General features: G+C 43.3%; 1 protein-coding gene across 1 annotated transcript in view; it reads right to left on the reverse strand.

Annotated features, from left to right (window-relative positions):
• LRIG1 (leucine rich repeats and immunoglobulin like domains 1) overlaps positions 1 to 17,629 on the reverse strand; it is an 83,992-nt gene that overhangs the window by 40,891 nt on the left and 25,472 nt on the right. The window contains 2 exon segments of the mRNA XM_071756250.1: positions 4,325 to 4,399; positions 9,142 to 9,213. Coding sequence (XP_071612351.1) covers positions 4,325 to 4,399; positions 9,142 to 9,213 — 147 coding nt within the window.

Genomic DNA, 17,629 nt, shown 5'->3' on the forward strand with positions numbered 1-17,629 from the left:
CTTCAAGAGACTTTTATGCTCAGTTTGGCAGCAGGCTAGTCCTATTGATTTCACTTTCCTCAGTTAATACAGTGCAGAGTGTCACTGCATCCTCTGTGAATCAGCTAATCCTATTTCACACTCTTTTGCTCCAAAAATCCCTATTCTGACTTCCTTGTTATCTGTGCTTATTCAGAGCAAGATCATGGGGCCAAAACACCTCAAACAGACTGTTGCTAACACACAGCTAACTGCCACGGGTCACTGTCCCCTTTGTTCCTAAATGGTTGGGGGCTTAAAAGACTTAGGGTAAAAGACATGGAAGTTATTTTTGAGTGTTTAATCTGGTAACTTCCTTAATTCTTAGCCAGCTAAGGATGTGGCACAGTGTGCTTTGTTTACCATGCTTGTCTCAGTGGTCTGGTTAGCAGGCTCTCCACCTGTGTTACAGCCTGTGCTGATGTTCCTGTCCTGGAGGATGCTGACTGAATCAGGCTGGCCACCCCAGAGCCAGGGCAGAGGACAAGGATCCACTTCCATCAGCCCATGCAGACATCCCAGAAGTTCACCAGGATGCATTTACTCACATGGAGGTGCATGAAGCAGCAGCAGACAGGCCTCACAGTAAGGGCTGAGCTTGCACCTGCACAGAGGTTTGTAGGAAACCTGTAGTAGCAGACTAACACAGAGCTGATTGCAGCTCAGGTCTTCCTCTTCACTGGCATGCTAGAAAGGTCTCTTCAGATTCTCCACACAAGTTAGTGAGGAAGTTGGATATAAACAGGCTCAGTTCTGCTGCAAATAAATGGTTTCCTCCATCTTCCCCTTCCCCACCAGATCAGGTCAGAGTCCTCTCAAGAACCTTCAGAGTTAACACACTAGAGTTGCAGCAGAACATTGGGAAGGGAAATCCTCAGCCAAAAGCATGTCAAGGAAAACATCCTGCCATCAACTCCCAAATGTCCAAGTCTAGGAACTGTAGCTAAATTACAAATGCTGTGGGAATTTCAGGCAAGATTCTCCTCTCAGCTACTCCAACGTAATTTCGGAATGAATCCAGATTCAGTCTCTCCCCCTCCCAGCTGAATTTCCTGGCTTTTCTTTGCACTAACAGATGTCTGCATTTAATATCTGTCTTTATTTGGTAACCCATACATAGATTATTTTTCCCTTCTGTTCTATTAAAAGCCTTATCAAGTCCCTTATGTTTGCTCTTGTTGAGATGGAAGACTTTGGCAGTCTTTTCAACATGTAAGGCAAACAAACTGACTCTTCAAGGAATAATTAAACTTAACTTCATGGCAGTACATTAGGGCATCACATGTTTGATACACATGTTATGCCTGCACCCATCTGCAGCTTGGAACAAAGATTTGCAAGAAAGCCTTGAGAATTCTCCCTCCAACAGATTCCCACATGCTTACATATATACATAACTTACTCAAGGTCTGCACATATGTGGGGTCAAGAAAGTTTTGGGTGATGGAGACAGGTAAGGGAAACTCAGAAATAGGGAAGGCAAAGTGGTCAAGCACATTAAAAAAAACCTTTATAGAAAATTTGATTTTGCAGTATGGAAGATTATTTTCTCCCAGCACCAAAATGAGAAAAAATAACTCTTCTCCAGTTTAGGAAAAGTAAGAGATTTACTTAATCATTCAAAAGGGCTGTTTTGTATGACAAATACACAACCCTTGTTTTTATAATACATTCACAGCCCTTTGGAAATACTTAACCACATGCAATACACAAAACCTACTTCAGAGGTTTGTGAGGTAAACACACTTCACACATTTCTAAACACTGGAAAAAACCAAAAAGGAAACGTATTTATTTTTCTTCAGCAGTAAGAATACACTGTAACACTATATACTTAAACATAAACCAGTTTCTCGATACACAGTCTTCATTATGAGTCTTCACCATGGGTTTGGTTTGGCAGCCTCCCAGATTATTACTTCACAGATTTGAAGGGCCAGAAGGAACCTGTATGATCATATAATCTGATTCCTTACACCACATAAGGCCAAGGAACTTCACCCAATAATTTGCGTATCAAGCCCATTAACCTAAAGTTGAACTAAAGGGCCATCTTTTAGGAAGCCATCCAATTGATTTAAAGACTTCCAAGGCTGGAGAAAGCTTCACTTCCTCAGCAAATCATTCCAATGTGAGTTAGTCAGCAACATTGATTAAAGCAGGTACTTTAAAATGTCTTTCAGATTTTTTTTTTTTTTACCTCTGATAAAAATTAAAAGGAAATACAAACGAGGGGAAAGTGGCATTCTCTGAAACAAGCTAAACAAAGAGATCCTTCTTGCAGAGGTATGACAGCAGCATTACAAATCCCACTATCAGAGTTATTTATGTGTAGCAGCTGAGGAAAGCAATACAGATTTCTGGAAAGTGATACTAAGCAGGTCTGTTTAGAATACCGTGCTTTTATCACTTGGCTTTGTACCTTCCCCTTCCTTCTGCACCACTCTGAAATTTCAGAGGAGCTGTAAATCTACTGCCTTCCACCAGTCATTATTCCTTCTTTCCAAACAACTTATTTTGTTTCAGGAGTAAGAAAACCAAAGCTCTAGCAATTTGGTCCTTTGCCAACAGCTAAATTAATAGCAAAAATAACAGGGGGTTGTGAAACCTGGATCATTTATAGACTTTGTGAGAAACAAAAGCTGATTGGGGGGGGTCTAAAACTATATCCTGGATGTTAAATTGTATGCAAGCTTTCCATCCATAAATCAAGATTTCTGGAGTTTTTTTGAATCCCAGTGCATAACACACCAGGTTATGCAGCAGCCTGGTAAGCTCAGTTCAAGAGGCAGGCAGATGGTCTCTCATGTCAGGGGAAAGTTCCTTAAACAAGGACTCAGGAAGAGTCAGTGCCCTGCTTTGCAGCCCCCAGATCACACATCCAGACTTCAAATGCAAGGAGAAGCTGCAGCAGGGGGCAGAAATCAACCAAGATGGTTTCACACCAACTTCATGCAACACATTTGATAGGTCTGGTCGCTGCTGAGACACAAATCACCCCCTCCAGCCTAGAGGTGGAGTGGTTACTTGTGAGTAAGTGACACTTGCTGGATCCAGCACTCTTTGTAAGCTCTGCAGGAACAGGGTACACCCCCCAAAGAATATCAAAGACACTATATCTCAAACAAAAGCTGAACTCACTTCACACCAGGAGTAAGATATGGACACCAATTTGAAGCTAAGATCCCTAAACTGAATTAAAAGAGTGAGGGAGTTCTGCTCTGAGTATTTTAACACTGCCTAATGGAAGAGCAGGAACAGTGCCAATTCGTTTCACTCAATTCTGTCCTTGATTTAAGTAACAGGAATGTATTTTCAGTCAACAGATCAAGGTTGTCTTGGAGTAAGCTGGAGTTTCTGGAGCATGAGAGGCCATTCACCTGGAGGTATGGACACAGACATATTCCACTACAAGAAGCAGTAAATCCACATTAAATAAGGACACCTGCCTGCAGATGTGCACTGCATTGCCATGCATGCTGGAAGCCACTGCTTGAACTGCTCAAGCACTTTGCTGGAGTCCATATTAGCCATAACCACTTCCCCTTCACAGAAACTTGGGAGGTATCATGCATACCTCAGCAAAATTCCTTCTTGGTGTGCATTACAAGCAGACACATGCAAAAATAATTTTAGAAATCCACACTCCTAAAGTATAAGTAGTTTGATGTTATAATGTCTTTATTCCCTTCAGCAGCATTCCCAACCTGAGACCCTCTGTGGTACAAAGACTCTCAGGTGTCTATAACACTTCTGTAGACACCTAAACTACCAAAGTTAGGAACATCAAAGCTTCTGCAAACCCAGCCTTACAATCACCAATCACCCTCTAAAAAGTAAAAAGAGAGAAGAGTTTGAAAGAGACCATAAAAACACGTCTGGAATGAGTTCCCTGAAAGACTGAGATGTGAACAGTCTCTGGCTTTAAGAGACAGGAAATTATCAGGACAGGGCCAAAGGGAAAAAAAAAAAAAAAAAGAAAAAAGTAAAATTACATACTCTTTCAATAGCATAAATATGACATAATGGTTGAAACCCAAAGGCAGATGAGAAAATATTTTAGTCAATACACAGCTAACCCATGAAGTTTACTGACATGTTACCACTGACCATAAGAACAACATGGAGCCCACACAAACCATACTACTCCAAAAGATGCTTTTTAATTAAGGTTCCACCAAGCCTGATAATGAAATCTGCAGTCAGCAGAAATGAGTGTGACATATATGAAACCATCAGGCAGTAACTGCTAAACATACAAACAGCCAAAACCAGTCAAAAGCCAATAGAGGAAGCAGCAACTTACAGATAGAGGGAGCGGATGCTGGAAGCAGCAGGTCCCAGGGAGGGAATGGAGGTCAGCTCGTTGTTGTTCAGTCGCCTGCAAAAAACAGAAATTATTTGTTCAAGCAAGCAGCACATGAGAGGAGGGAGAGCCATGGGGCTTCCTCACCTGTCCCCCTGCCCCAGCTCTCTGGGAACAGAATCCTAGCAGACACTCCCACCTTCCCTCACAAATGTTTTAATAAACGAGAGCCACCATAACTGGTCCAACCATATCCTCTTTATGAAAACAAAGTTTTTTTTTCCCCTCCCTTTCCACCCACTCCCTTAACCCAAGTCAAACACCACGAAGGCAGGCACTGTGCCACAGCCCTCCGGCAGCCAAGTCTCCAGAGCCATCAGGGATCCCCAGGCCTAACAGATACAGGAGAAGATCCTTTGCACCCACAACCACGAGGCAATGGGCCCTGTTGCCTCAAGACAATGAATTTAATTCCCTCCCCAAGCAGCAGCCCCAGCTCACCCTGCCAGGCCAGGCCATGAGGGCCCAGCAGGCCTCTCCACAGGCCTACGCTCCCCACCAGGCAAAGCTACTGCAAGGGCAGCCCCACAAAGGCAGCAAAATACACAAAATTGCAGTAATGCCACTAAAATGAGGTGACATGCTCCAGTCAGATGGCTGGGGAGCACTGTGAAGCTCCCCAGGGCTAAAAGGCTGGCAGGGGCTCCTGGAAATGCCAGTACCAAAATGCCCCCCTTAACAGCCTAATGTCTGAAGTGTTCTCACTGACAACAGATCCCTGCCATGTGACTGGCTCTTCCTCGGTTTAAAGAGCCTTTGTTTGTACGGTGAATTAGTCAATTAATTACTGTAACAGTCCCTTCTCTGGCGGCTTGAAAATCACCTAATTTCTTTGCCATCTTGCCCACTCCCCACCCACTGCACGCTGAAGCCATTAAGGTCGCCCCAGGCCGAGCCCATGGCAGCTCCCCAGGAGCCTCCCTGTCCCCTTCCCTCAGCTGCTCCTTGAGGCAGAGCCCGGCTGGGTCTGTCACTGCTGCTGCCTTCTCACAGGACACCTCAAAGGTAACAGTTCAGGCGTGTGAAGAACAACATTTCCCGTCAGGGAGGGCAGGGTGGTGGAGCTGAGCCATGCTAAACCCTGGGCACGAGTGAGGACGACCCTAAGTTGCAATTTTTTTTTTTTTTCTTCTTTCCTTTAAAACTATTTCTGGCAGGTGGGAGAGGGCAGCATGACATCCATCCCAGAACTTCCTTCTGGCTCCTCTTGAGAGCAGGCGAGGTATTTGATTTCATAAGGAGTTCCAGGCACTGCTGGGATAAAAGCTTTTTCCTCTGCCTCTGACATTACACCCGGATCTCAAAATGCAAGGGGAAAAAAAAAAAAAGGCAACTGCATTGCAATTCAGCAAGGAGCTCCACTTTGCAACTAAAAGCTCATTGTTGCTCATATTATAGCAAGGTCTAGAGCTTTCAAAGGTACAAAGCAAGATGGAAAGAGCACTGAAAAGCTTCTGTTTGTGCCCTCTTTTCATTAATATCCAACTGAGCATCTTGGAGAAAGGCATAGGAGAAAGATTTTTAATCCCACTTTCTGCGAGACTGGCTAGAAGCTCTAACACCAACCAGCATCTAAAAACTGGTCAAAGCCTCCTCTGACATGAGTGTGGTTTTCATTTTTCAGCCTCCTGTCAGGTCAGAAGTGACTCTCCCACTTCATTTTCTCTCAAAGGCACCAGTTGCTGATGCAGGAGGCAGCCAAGCTGAGTATTTGCCTGGGATTTCCCTCTCATCTTCCCCTTCCCCCATGATAAGGAATGAGAAAAAATCCCAAACAAACAAAGAGCAAAACCAAGCCCAAAAGAGAACAGCCAGACTCAAATTTATTTGTAGTCTCCTTTCTCCTCCCCAGCCCTCCCCTTTGACAACACAAACCTGCTGCCTCTGGATGCAAAATCAGAGGAGGGGGGCACCCATATAAAATATTTACAGTCCGGCTGCCAGGCTGGTGTCAAGCTGAAATGGAGCCTGCTCAAAAATAGCACAGCTCTCCAGAGCTTTCAGTGAAAGGCACTTTAGAAACGGTGAGTTGTTTGGAGAGGGATTTCAGCACAGTTACTGCTTCTTTGTTACCAATGAGCTTGGAAAACCTGAGAGCCATGGGACCATGACTTCCATAGATCCCATGCTTCATATGACCTGAGGAAAACCCAGAAAGGGCCATGGGGCCTTATCCTACAGCAGCACCCTCCATCCACCTGTTCAACCAAGGTATGAGAATGGATGGACCTCAGAATGGTGTCATTAGAGACAGCCACCAAAAGGGGATGAGAAAAAGCTGCAGGTATTCTGAAGGAGGAAAGCTATGTGACACTTGAGCCCTTTGCACCTGAGACTCCATCAGCACAAAGCTCCTTATTTCAGAGTATGTTGGATCATGGGCTTTCTAGATTTCATTCCACACAGACCTATGCTTTTGACAGGAAAAAAGAGGTTCTTAAAAAAATGCCACAAACAATTGTCTAAAACCAGGGAAAGGGAAAAATTTAGGGTAAATACATTATATTTTTTAATAAAACAAGACACTATATCCAAATATTCTAATTTACTGAAATTTTCTTAAAATTAAGGGGGGAAAAAAAGGTTTTCAGAATATATTGTACTACCTAGTCACATGCAGACACACAAACAAACACACACACACTGAGCTTTGAGTCTCATCTGTAATGTTCAGAAAGCACAGGCAGTGTTTGAAGCATCATGGGAGGTTTCAGGTCTTATCAATGCATCTATTATTTGGGGCAATCTCTATCCCTGAGGCTGACTTGATTTGCCCAGCACAAAACACTGCCTTGCTCTCAAGACATGCCACAGCATGATGCCTATTTCATGAATGTTTGCAAAGTGTTTAAAAAAAAACATCAGGAAGGAGATGCTCCAGCAGTACAGATGTGGTTCTCTTTCTGAAATGCAGTTTATTTCAGTGGTCTGTGGTTTAGCTGTTATTCAAAAGCAACACAGATTGGTAGATAGGGCTTTTAATAGAGCTTCTCCCTCACACTTTCCAGAGCCTGCCTTCCAGGCTCTGCTCCCTTCCAGTCACCCATTTCTGACTTCTTTCTTTTCCCTCCTACTCATTCCTCTGCTCTCTTCCTTTTCCCTAACTCCGCCTTTCTGACACAGTAAGCAGCTCTTACCTGCACCATTACTTTGTGGGCTGCATACTCCCCTCCCTTAAACCCTGACATCTTTTTTTAGCAGATGAGTGTTCAGTGCAGGGCTTGCCCTGCCCTCAACCCATGCAGCTCTGCACAAGAAGCTACCTAAGGAACCAGAAGCCATCCTCTTTTCCCAGCTCCACAGCCCCTGAAGTCACATGCCTTCAGGCATTTCCACAAATAAAAGCTATTGCTAAGCCACGATCATGTTAGGATAATTATAAAGTCTCATGGGATCAGAGCTGCAATTCTCTTCTTTAAGCACAGAGCAATTTAAGGCTTTCTATGGTTTAGAGAGAAGTTAAAAAAACAGATCATATAGGCAGCAGTCTGCCCACCTGCATTGCTTCTCTCCCTTCCTTTACTGCTCTCTAGGATAATCTTGATGAAGTTGATTGCAGAGCACTGCAGTCACTCTTGATGCAAATTCCTCACTTAATTGTGACCCCTAACAAGTCTCGACTATTTGTGTAAGCAAGAGAGCCAGGGGCAATCAGGCAGGGAAGAGATCCTACATTAATCCCCATGGTCCAATCTTGCAGACATTAGGCAGGCAGAACTCCCACTTGCAGCAGACTGGTTTGCCTACTTAAGAATCACAGGATCTGGCCCCTCCACGAGCCTGAGAGCCAACACTTAATGAAAACAGACAGAGGACAAGAGAAAATGCACGATATACACAGAGCACAGCATTGTTTCTGAAAGGAAATGTTTTCTCAGTTTCCCATGAGGCATCAGTAGCTCTTCAGAGCCCAAACCTCAAGTATGCCAGCAATTCAGCATTCAAATGTGAGCTCATTACCTCAACCCACCACTTGAAATCTTTGTCACTTTCGTTTTTCAAAATTCAAAATCAGGCTCTGGGAATCACTGTGAATAGCTGACAAGCACAGCAGTGTAACTGCTGAGCATTTACACAGAGCAGGAGCTAGGAAATCCTACAATTTTCCTAACGAGGTTTCCTTTACCAACAGGGGGGTTCTGGCATGGCCACTCAGACCTTCACCAGATTTCTTTCCTCACCAAAGCAGAAGACAGCTATGATGGTTTAGCCTCTCCCAGCAGTCTTGAAACAGAATTTGTTCTGGTTCCAAAAGGAGCACAAATGTCAGAGAGGAAGAGATACAGTTAAGTGCTTTGTTACCCACTACACTACACCTTTGTTTCCTGGGAGATTTGAGTTAGGTTGGCATCAGGTATCATGATCCAGGCTGTTCTGACTTGCTTCAGGGTTATCCTTTCAGCAAGGAGCTTTGTGTGTATGCTCAGGTGTGTTAGCTGAACTGCTCCTTCAGAGCATTGCACAAGAAAGAGGGAAGCAAACTCCAATGATTTCCAATAACAACAATGTTGTTTTAATTGGGATTTTGTGTTCTGTCAATTGATTAGTTTAAAAAAAGCCAAACCAAAACCAAAACACAAACCAGCACAGGTACAATATGGAGGGTAAAAAACCAAAACAAACCTCCATACCAAGTCAGATCTGCTCATATGGGTTAGTTTAAGGAAGATTCTATATTAGGAAACTATATACAATTTCTTCCTGGCCCACAAGCTGCTCTGGCAAAATAAAATTAAAACCTCTGAAAGAATACTTACACTTCCTGGAGGTTCGACAGCTCTGCAAAGGGAGAAGGATCAATCTCTGTCAACTTGTTGTAGCTCAGGTTTCTGTTAAAATAAAAAAAACAATGGGATCAGCATACTGCAGTTACTGTGCTCAGCAAAAAAGTCATCTTAATTATTCCAGACTGCACTGGGTGGGTGGGTTTGTTTTTAACAAGAGCACTTAAACATGACAGAAGCAGCACTTTCCTGCTGAATACACAAATTTAGGTCCATGATCAAAATGTTATCTAGCTCTCCCCAAGTTTTTTCCTCTTCTGCATTAGTGTGGTTTTAATTTGCCTTAATATTACACAATTACATTTATTATTCTTCTATTGGTTATTCATAACCACAAAACTAATCACAGATGAATAGGATATTTCCTGACAAATTAAAGTCTGAACCGAAACAATCAACAAACAGTCTGCTAAATATTTTATAGCTACATTCACATAGGGCATTTTTTTATCCACCACTGTGTATTATTCACAAGCAAAAATACACATAGGTACATACACTCATTATGTGTAAACAAAGTACATTCTACATTTTCTAAAAAGATGATGTTATTAGTATATCACTAAATACAGAGGAGTTTAAAAAAATCACTGATTACATTTTCCAGCTAGTCATAAACTAATACATGCTTTATTCTTCAAGAATCTCAACCAAAGCTTTCCAGCTACTGGACACTCCAAATCTAGATCCTGGCATTTCACTGATGGAGAGGACAGAATAGAATATAAATACAAATTGTACATATCATATAAATTGTGCAGTATCATCTGAAAATAACCCACTGGGAGAGCAGACCTGTCCCACAGGACATCCCTGATTGGAAACACAGCCAGAGCATTCTGTAAGGAACACACAGTGAGGATTGCTAGGGGCAGCAAGCAAACAAAAAAAATGCCAATGAAGTGCTTACTGACTGTGAAAACCACAAGCAAACCCTCTGCCATGCTCTGCTGTAGCATCAGGCAATGCAAAGTTTTGCCCCCTAGGTTTGCACTATCAGCACAAAGCCACAGGACAGGTCAAACCTGCAGCTAGGGACTTACTTGGAGAACACAGATCAATTAAGACCAAGTGACTAATGATGCGGAAATTAACAAATGGTCTAATTAACATGATGTATGCAGTGTTGGCATGCTCTTGAAAGTGTGTAATCTGAAGAAGGAGGTGGCAAATTGATGGGTGGTAGCAAGAAAGGCAGCCACAAGAAGTTGTAAGGAAATTGAGGGGGAACTTGCTTTAATTTTACTCTGCTCCACACCCTGCTCTGAGCTATTATCCTGGGTAAAATTCAACCCTCCTGTCTCCTCTTCAGGGAGGTTACACCCTCTTACTGCACCTCTGAACATGACCCAAAAGATTGTGGCCTGATTCTAGATAAGCTCACAAACATTCAGGTGCTTATTCAAACCACCAAGCCAGTTTGACTAGAAAACTGGCCAATTTTCACCATTTTAATATATTTTTGTTTGTTTTAAAGCTGTGCCCACATACCTCAAGAAGGTCTGGAGCCCAAAAAGGATCACCCCAGCACTTACTGAACTGTTACCCATGCTCTATGACCTAAGAGGTCATACAATTAGTATACCTGATTAATATTAGGATACCCTACAATTAGTAGGAAGAGATGAACACCTCCAGCTGTTATTGATCACCTGTTCTCCTATAATGCACTTATGGAAAAATCCTCAAAGCCTTTCTTTGCACACATTCAATAGTTCACGTCCATTCAATAGTTCAAGTGCATCATTTCAGAGCACTCAGGTCTGAAGACAGCTCCTTACATCTTGCCTGAAATGTTCAATTTTTTCCCAATACCTGCACTGAAAACAGGTTCAATAGATCAACAGGACAGGCTGACATGTAATACAATTTAGATCTGAAGCTACACAGGAGTGTAAAAGCTAACCAAGCATCTAGTTTTAAAATACGTTGTCCTGTAGGCCCCTACTGTCTTTTAAAACACTCTAGAGACCTTTAAATCAATACCAGCCTACAGCAGATACCCATTTCACTATAAGCACAAAGGCATTTATCTAAATAAAAGTCAAACTGCAGTTTAAACTCAGAGAGCATTTGAAAGCCAAGTCCATATTCATAGCACAATTACGAATTAAAGTGCAATTTGCCCACAGATTACATTACTACCAATTTTTTTTTTTTTTTTTAACCACACAGCAAGATCAGGTTGGAGCTTGTCCCTGCCTGATGTATTGGCAAAAAGAGAAAACACAACAGGTAATGTCCTAAAGGCTCAACATAATAAAAGATAAAGCTGACAAAGAAATACTAGTGACAAACTTTAAGGGGGTGAAAAGACAACCACGGTCATGACTGTACATGAATCCATCTCTTTTCATGTATTTCTGTGCCTTCTACTGCTGCAAAGCTTTGGCATTTCTTAAAGTAATGTAGTTATCCTCAAAACATTCCTCTGCAACAGAGTAGGAGGCTATTTTATGAATCCAAGAATTACAGGGACCAAACTGAGGACCAAAACCCTGGCTTAGCCAGAGCTCAAGCACTGAGCGATGCTGCCATGAGCTTCAGAAGTCCACAAGTGAAAAAACAAAGGTCTTCATAATTTGAAGGATTTCATGGCCACAGCTTATTGGCATCCAGAGAGACTTTCTGATAAGTGTTGGTGCCATTCAAGAAGTTTGAAGATCAAAGTTGTAACTGGCCTTCAGATAGCCCAGCCATTGTTTTGCCTACTCCAGCAAAAGAAAAACTTCCCAATAGTTGTTGCAGTAATACAGGAGAACTCCACCTTCCTGGATGCCAAAGTCTTTAATTCTCCCAACACTATCTACTCCAGCTGCCAATTATCCTCACCAAAAGTACAATACACTGTTCAAAAAAAAAAAAAAAAATCAATGGGGAAATGAAAGCTAGAAATACATTTAGTGCAAAACAAACAAGAGACTTGAAATTAAAGAGATACACCAAAATACACAGTTCACTCAATTTCTGGGACAGCTGTATTTTAACTTAATATGCACAAGGATTTTTAGCCTGAAGCATTAGCAATCAAAGGATCTCTTTCCCAGAACTGGGATCCCCTCACTAGACACTATTTGGCATGCAAGTCACAGCATTCAAATGGGAGAACAAATTAACGTGCTCCAATAGATAGATCATTGGGACAAGGAGTCAGGAAACCTCCATCTACTCCTGGCTCTTGTCATCTCCTGCTGGGTGACCGGGTCATGTCACATCACCTCTCCAAAGCTTTTGTTTCCACAGCCACTCTTTGTCTGTCTTGTCTATTTAGACTGCAAATAAAATTGAGGTAGGTATTGTCTCCCTTTGCCCGATGCTGATGAAATGAGGCCTCGATCTTGGTTGGGCTCCAGTAATGCAAATAAAAAAGGAAACTCAAAACTTGAGGTCATGGGTGCATGGCAGTCCCTCACCAGTAGACACAGGTCCCCAGTGTACAGCAGGGGACTGGAACATCCCCTCAATCTCAGTGTCTGCAGACCAAGCAGATCAGGAATGTAAGATGATTGGAGATGCCAAGCTTGGGGGCACAGTTGTCCTGCTGCTGGAACCAGTCACATTTCTGCTGTCCCAAAGCACAGAAAGCATTCCTTCTTGGGGAGCCACTTGGTCTGATGTCAGGCAATAGCTCACAGCGCAAATGCTTCTGCCACCAGTATTCTAAAATGTCTTTCAAAGAAAAAGAGCCCTAAAAACCCCAAGCCAAAACTCTGTCCCTTCCCAAATCAGTACTCCCTAAGCCATCTCAGGTGCTGGGCATCTCTTCAAAGCAACAGATTAAAAAGCACCATCTACAGTGTTTGATACCAGTCCCAAGAGACCATGTCTTTGATGTGCTGTCAGCCCATCTCCTGGCACCCACATCTCCAGATGGGGTTAGCCAAGCCCAAACATGGGAATACCCACAGAGAGCAGAGTGCCCAGTGTCCTGCCTGCTCATCTGCATGGGTGCACATTGCTTCTGAGTTACTCATGAGAGGGCATTTTGATCTTTCCAAGGTTATTGTGGAAAGAAAGCAGAATTCAACAGACAACAAATGTAAACCTGGACAAGAGCTGGGGCTGTCAGTTCAGGGAAGCATCCTACAAAGGTTAAAAACTTCTACAGGGGGCAAAGACAGCAGAACCACCAATGTGAGGAGCCCCTAACATTCATACTGGATTTTCCCTGTTGAGTAGAAGCTACTCTGAGGTTCATGGAGTTTTTAGAACTGTATTTTGACCTAATGGCATGAGAAGTGCTCTGCACATTATTTATCCTTTATATACTTCAAGTCTTCCTTGTATTGGTTTATCCAACAATGCAGGGTTTTCCCCTCCTGCCACTAAGATGCCCATAATCAGGAACTCAGAGCCCGTAAGACCAATATGGGAAAGGCCCTGTTTTGTCTATTCATCCATTCCTGTCTCTAAATAAGAAAGCAGTGTTTGCCTTCAGTTAGCATTGTGCAAGTGGCACTGTGGATCACTGAGCACTGCAGAGACTGAAAGGAAAGCCTTGTTAAATAGAAGCAGGTACCTTGAAACCACCTCCCAAAGGTAATAATGCTGTCATAGAGACCTGCTTGCCAGCAAGGAGGGATCAGTCAGCTCTCTGAACCATAAGATGCCAATCCTGCCTCCTTGAGCAAGGTATGGGGTAGACAGGGAGCTGAGTTTTGGCTCTGCTTTGGGAACGTGGCCAACAGAGAGAACACCTCTTCTGAAAACAGGTGCCTGGTGACTCGCCAGGCAAAGGAATAGCCAGACATGTGGCTCCTGCTCTCTGTTCACCATGATGATGGCTGAATTCTGTTCAGCAAAGGGGAAGGTTGAAGTCGAAGCCATTTATCTGTCAGTGGGGAAGATTGTGTCAAAAGTGTTTCTGCACCTTTTGATGACAGGCACTGGAGAAGAGGAGGATGGCTTCAAGTTCTGCCCCTGCCAACCGTGGCCTTTCATTGAACACTTTGTCAACCATTGTCATAACACAACTTTTCACTGCTCCAGCACAAAAGGGAGCTGAGGGCCCAGAACAATCGAGCCCTGCAATAGAAATTCCTCTGGCTAATCTGTCAAAAGATAGCTGCCTACTCTGCAGCTTACTGAATAGGCACCATCCTCTTCCCACATGTTTGTAGATGGCTTTACAGAGCTGGAATGGAGGCCCCATACACACTTGATTGGGTATGAAAAGCATGGCTGCAGCTGAATTAGCTTGGGGATGGGGGCCAGGGGAACCAGAGGGGGAACACTCTGCCCTTGCTAGAAGCATACAGCTGTGCAGGGAAGAAAGCACATGATTTTTTTTCTTTTAAACAAGCTGGGGAGCTCTCAGAGATGTGGCAGACTCCTTGTAAGCAGTGAAATGCAAAGTTTAACACCAAAGCACAAAGAGATCAAAGAGACTGCAAGGATTCAGGTGGCTGTCTGGACTCCTAAGGACAGAAAGCAGGAGCTTTCATCATTTTTTACTTCTTGTGCTCAGGACAAGTCCAAACTTTATTCTCATGAGCTAAGAGCAGTCAAACAGCTACTACAGCCAATGCCAGCTCCCCACAGCTCCTACATGGCAACACCTTACCTTACATGGGATGTTTTTAGTTCTCCCAGAACAAATGGCCACTAAATGGAGTTGCATAAGCCACCACAGTGATGAGTGTCAGGAGCTTTCACATACTAGACATGCAGTCCTTATTTTCCTTCTGGAGGATTTCTTGCCCATTACTTTGAAGTGACTGATGCACTGCCAGGATCCTATGTGCAGACTTGGAGAATCACTCACCCAACCCACCACAGCCATTCCTGGGTTTCCTTTGAATCTGCCTCCTAAATTGATAGGCACTAGCAACTGAGGTCTTCTGAAAGGAGGCAGAGGCATCAAAACACAGGGCAGCCCAGAGATGAATGTCCCAGCTTGCTGCTCTAAGGTAAATGCTCTGGAGAGAAGGGGATTCTGCAGGACACAGGAAGGACACACAGCACCCATGTGGGGAAAGCTGTGCCCCATCACTGAGAGGTCCTGTTAGCAGCTAAGCAAATGTGCTCACTCAGGCTTTACTTCTGCCCTAGCTCAAATTAGCAGCAGCAGCACATTAGCTGGGGTTAACAGCCTGCTCACATAAGGGGCTTTATGTGCAGAAGGGAGTCAACTTAAGGGCAACCCTCAAGCCATAATATGAGCTAATTTGACAGTGAAGACAAACTTTGAGAGGTCATCCAGACACCAAGAAAACTGCACCATGAATCACTCTCAGTCATGACCAACAACCCTATCTAAAGGAAATTCCTGTAGCATGATCACCAAGAGAATCAATACCATGCTGATTCCAGCAGATGCGTGCAGTCATTAAGGCACAGAATATTAATTAAAACCACATCACTGAGAATCACTGTGCCAGACTGCAATTTCATTTAGCATGTGGTTGATGCAGTTCAAGGAGTTAAGGAATCATCTTCAAGTCACTTTCAGGGACACATTTTCAGCCCCAGCACTTCCTCCCATTTGTTCCTGCTCATGAGCATGTAGAGAATACACATCTCACACAAAACTACAAGCCTGGAAGGTGGCTACCAGAGCCTGCCTGCTCACACAAGGCTGAAAATAAATATTTGTATCACTGTCAGCTCCTCAGATCCAAGGGGCAGCATGAGAGAGCAACTTTGCTCTCAGTGGCTTGGAAAGTAGAGAAGTCATTTGCAGGAGAGTTGGGCAATGCCATGCTGCTGCTGGGGCTTCTGCAGCTCCTACAGCAATGAACTCTTACAGGCTTATTTGTCTCTTTAAAAAAGGCAGTGTAGGTTATTTTAGGCCCTTTTCAGTTTATAGAAATATGTTTTGACAAAACCTAGGATCCCATTTCCTCTTTTAATAGCCTTAGGAAAATTGGAGTTCTCTTTTGCTTTGTTTTGCTTGGAAGACCATCACCTCCAAATACCCCAATTTTAAAAAAAAAATTTTTTTAAAGATAGATAGATTAGCTTCACTTTAATCTACATAATCACACACATAACACAAAGACACCACACCGAAGCACTTGGGTAACTCAGGTCCCTACAGACCTCTTCCTACACCTCTGCAGCATCAGCAGAGATCAGGATACTCCACTCACCAGGATTTGATCCTGTTCCACTCACCAAGAGGTTTCTCAGTATTTCAACTGCATCACACTCCAACAAAAATTAAAGTTGAGATTTCAAGGAGTGAAGTAATTTGAAAATCAGCCAATGGCCTCGATGGCAGAGGGAAGACTGTAAGTCCTTGTCTCTGCAGTGGCAGTGGCTGGGGACACAGAACCAGACTGACAATGAGGACCCAAACCAACAGTAGGGAGCAGGAGAAAGCAAGTATGAATGACAAGTGACAAGGTATTCAGTGCTTTCTCTGCTGCTGAAAAAAAATAAATAAAAAAATACTAGCAGCAGCCACAGAGCCTGCAGGTAGTGAGGTTACAAACCCTCCCATTAGGATTCCATGTTCCTGGACTCCTCTAAGAACTGCCCAGTCAAAAGCAGCATTGTGTGAAGGAAACAGGGGATGCTGTAAGAGTTAGAGCAGGCAGTATTTAATTACAGCAATTTTTCACTTTATTTGCTGCTTCTATTAAACGGCACTGCCTGGAGACTGATCCTCTCCCAAACACACTGAGCTATCAGCCACAAGGATTGCCTCAAAGTAAAAACACATTTCTAGAAGGGCACAGACATCTAAATAAAAATAGCTGTTTAGCATAAAGCAACCCTGGTTTGCCACCTGTGACAGGGAAGAAGCTGGAAGGAAAAATCAGGATGTGGGAGTTTTTTTTTAACCCACAAATAAAACTCCACCCTTCATCCACCAAAACACCCACAGGGTTTGTTCTGGGTTTAATGTTTTAATTAACAGTGCTACCTACTAATGAGAAAGACATATCCTAAAACCAAAATGCTGCACATTGTTTGCTCCAGTGCACAAGGGCACTCTCACCCTATTCAAATTTGATGGCAAATTTCTTGCTCAGCCACTTTCCCAAGGCAAAGCACACTTGCTCTCAAGCTGCTGAAGCAAGGGCTGGAGTCCTAGCTCATAAACAAAAAAATACTTGGGAAACAAATTGCTCCTGCTTCCATCATCACTGGGTTTCTCCAGTAAATCGATAAAGGCCGTGACTTCTTTACTAACACTCTCAATTAAGGTTCCCCACTGTGTATTCAACATACTAAACTAATTTATTGAGGATTAACTATAGATATCTACCTTGGAACAACTGGGAGGCCTCCATGAACAGATAAGAACTCCACCAGAGATCCAGCACTAAATGCTATTTACGTTTTCAAGAATTGCTACTTCTGCAGAGTAAATATTTTCATCTCCAAGTTGCACAATTTCCCACAAGTGCTCACAGCAGATAAACCATGTTAAAACTTTGGCTTTTTCAGATGCTTCGAAAGCCTTACAGCTCTATGTTGAAATGCTGGCAACCTAACCCACCTCCCCACAGCT

This window comes from Heliangelus exortis, chromosome 12 (assembly GCF_036169615.1).
Source record: "Heliangelus exortis chromosome 12, bHelExo1.hap1, whole genome shotgun sequence".
Taxonomy (NCBI): domain Eukaryota; kingdom Metazoa; phylum Chordata; class Aves; order Apodiformes; family Trochilidae; genus Heliangelus; species Heliangelus exortis.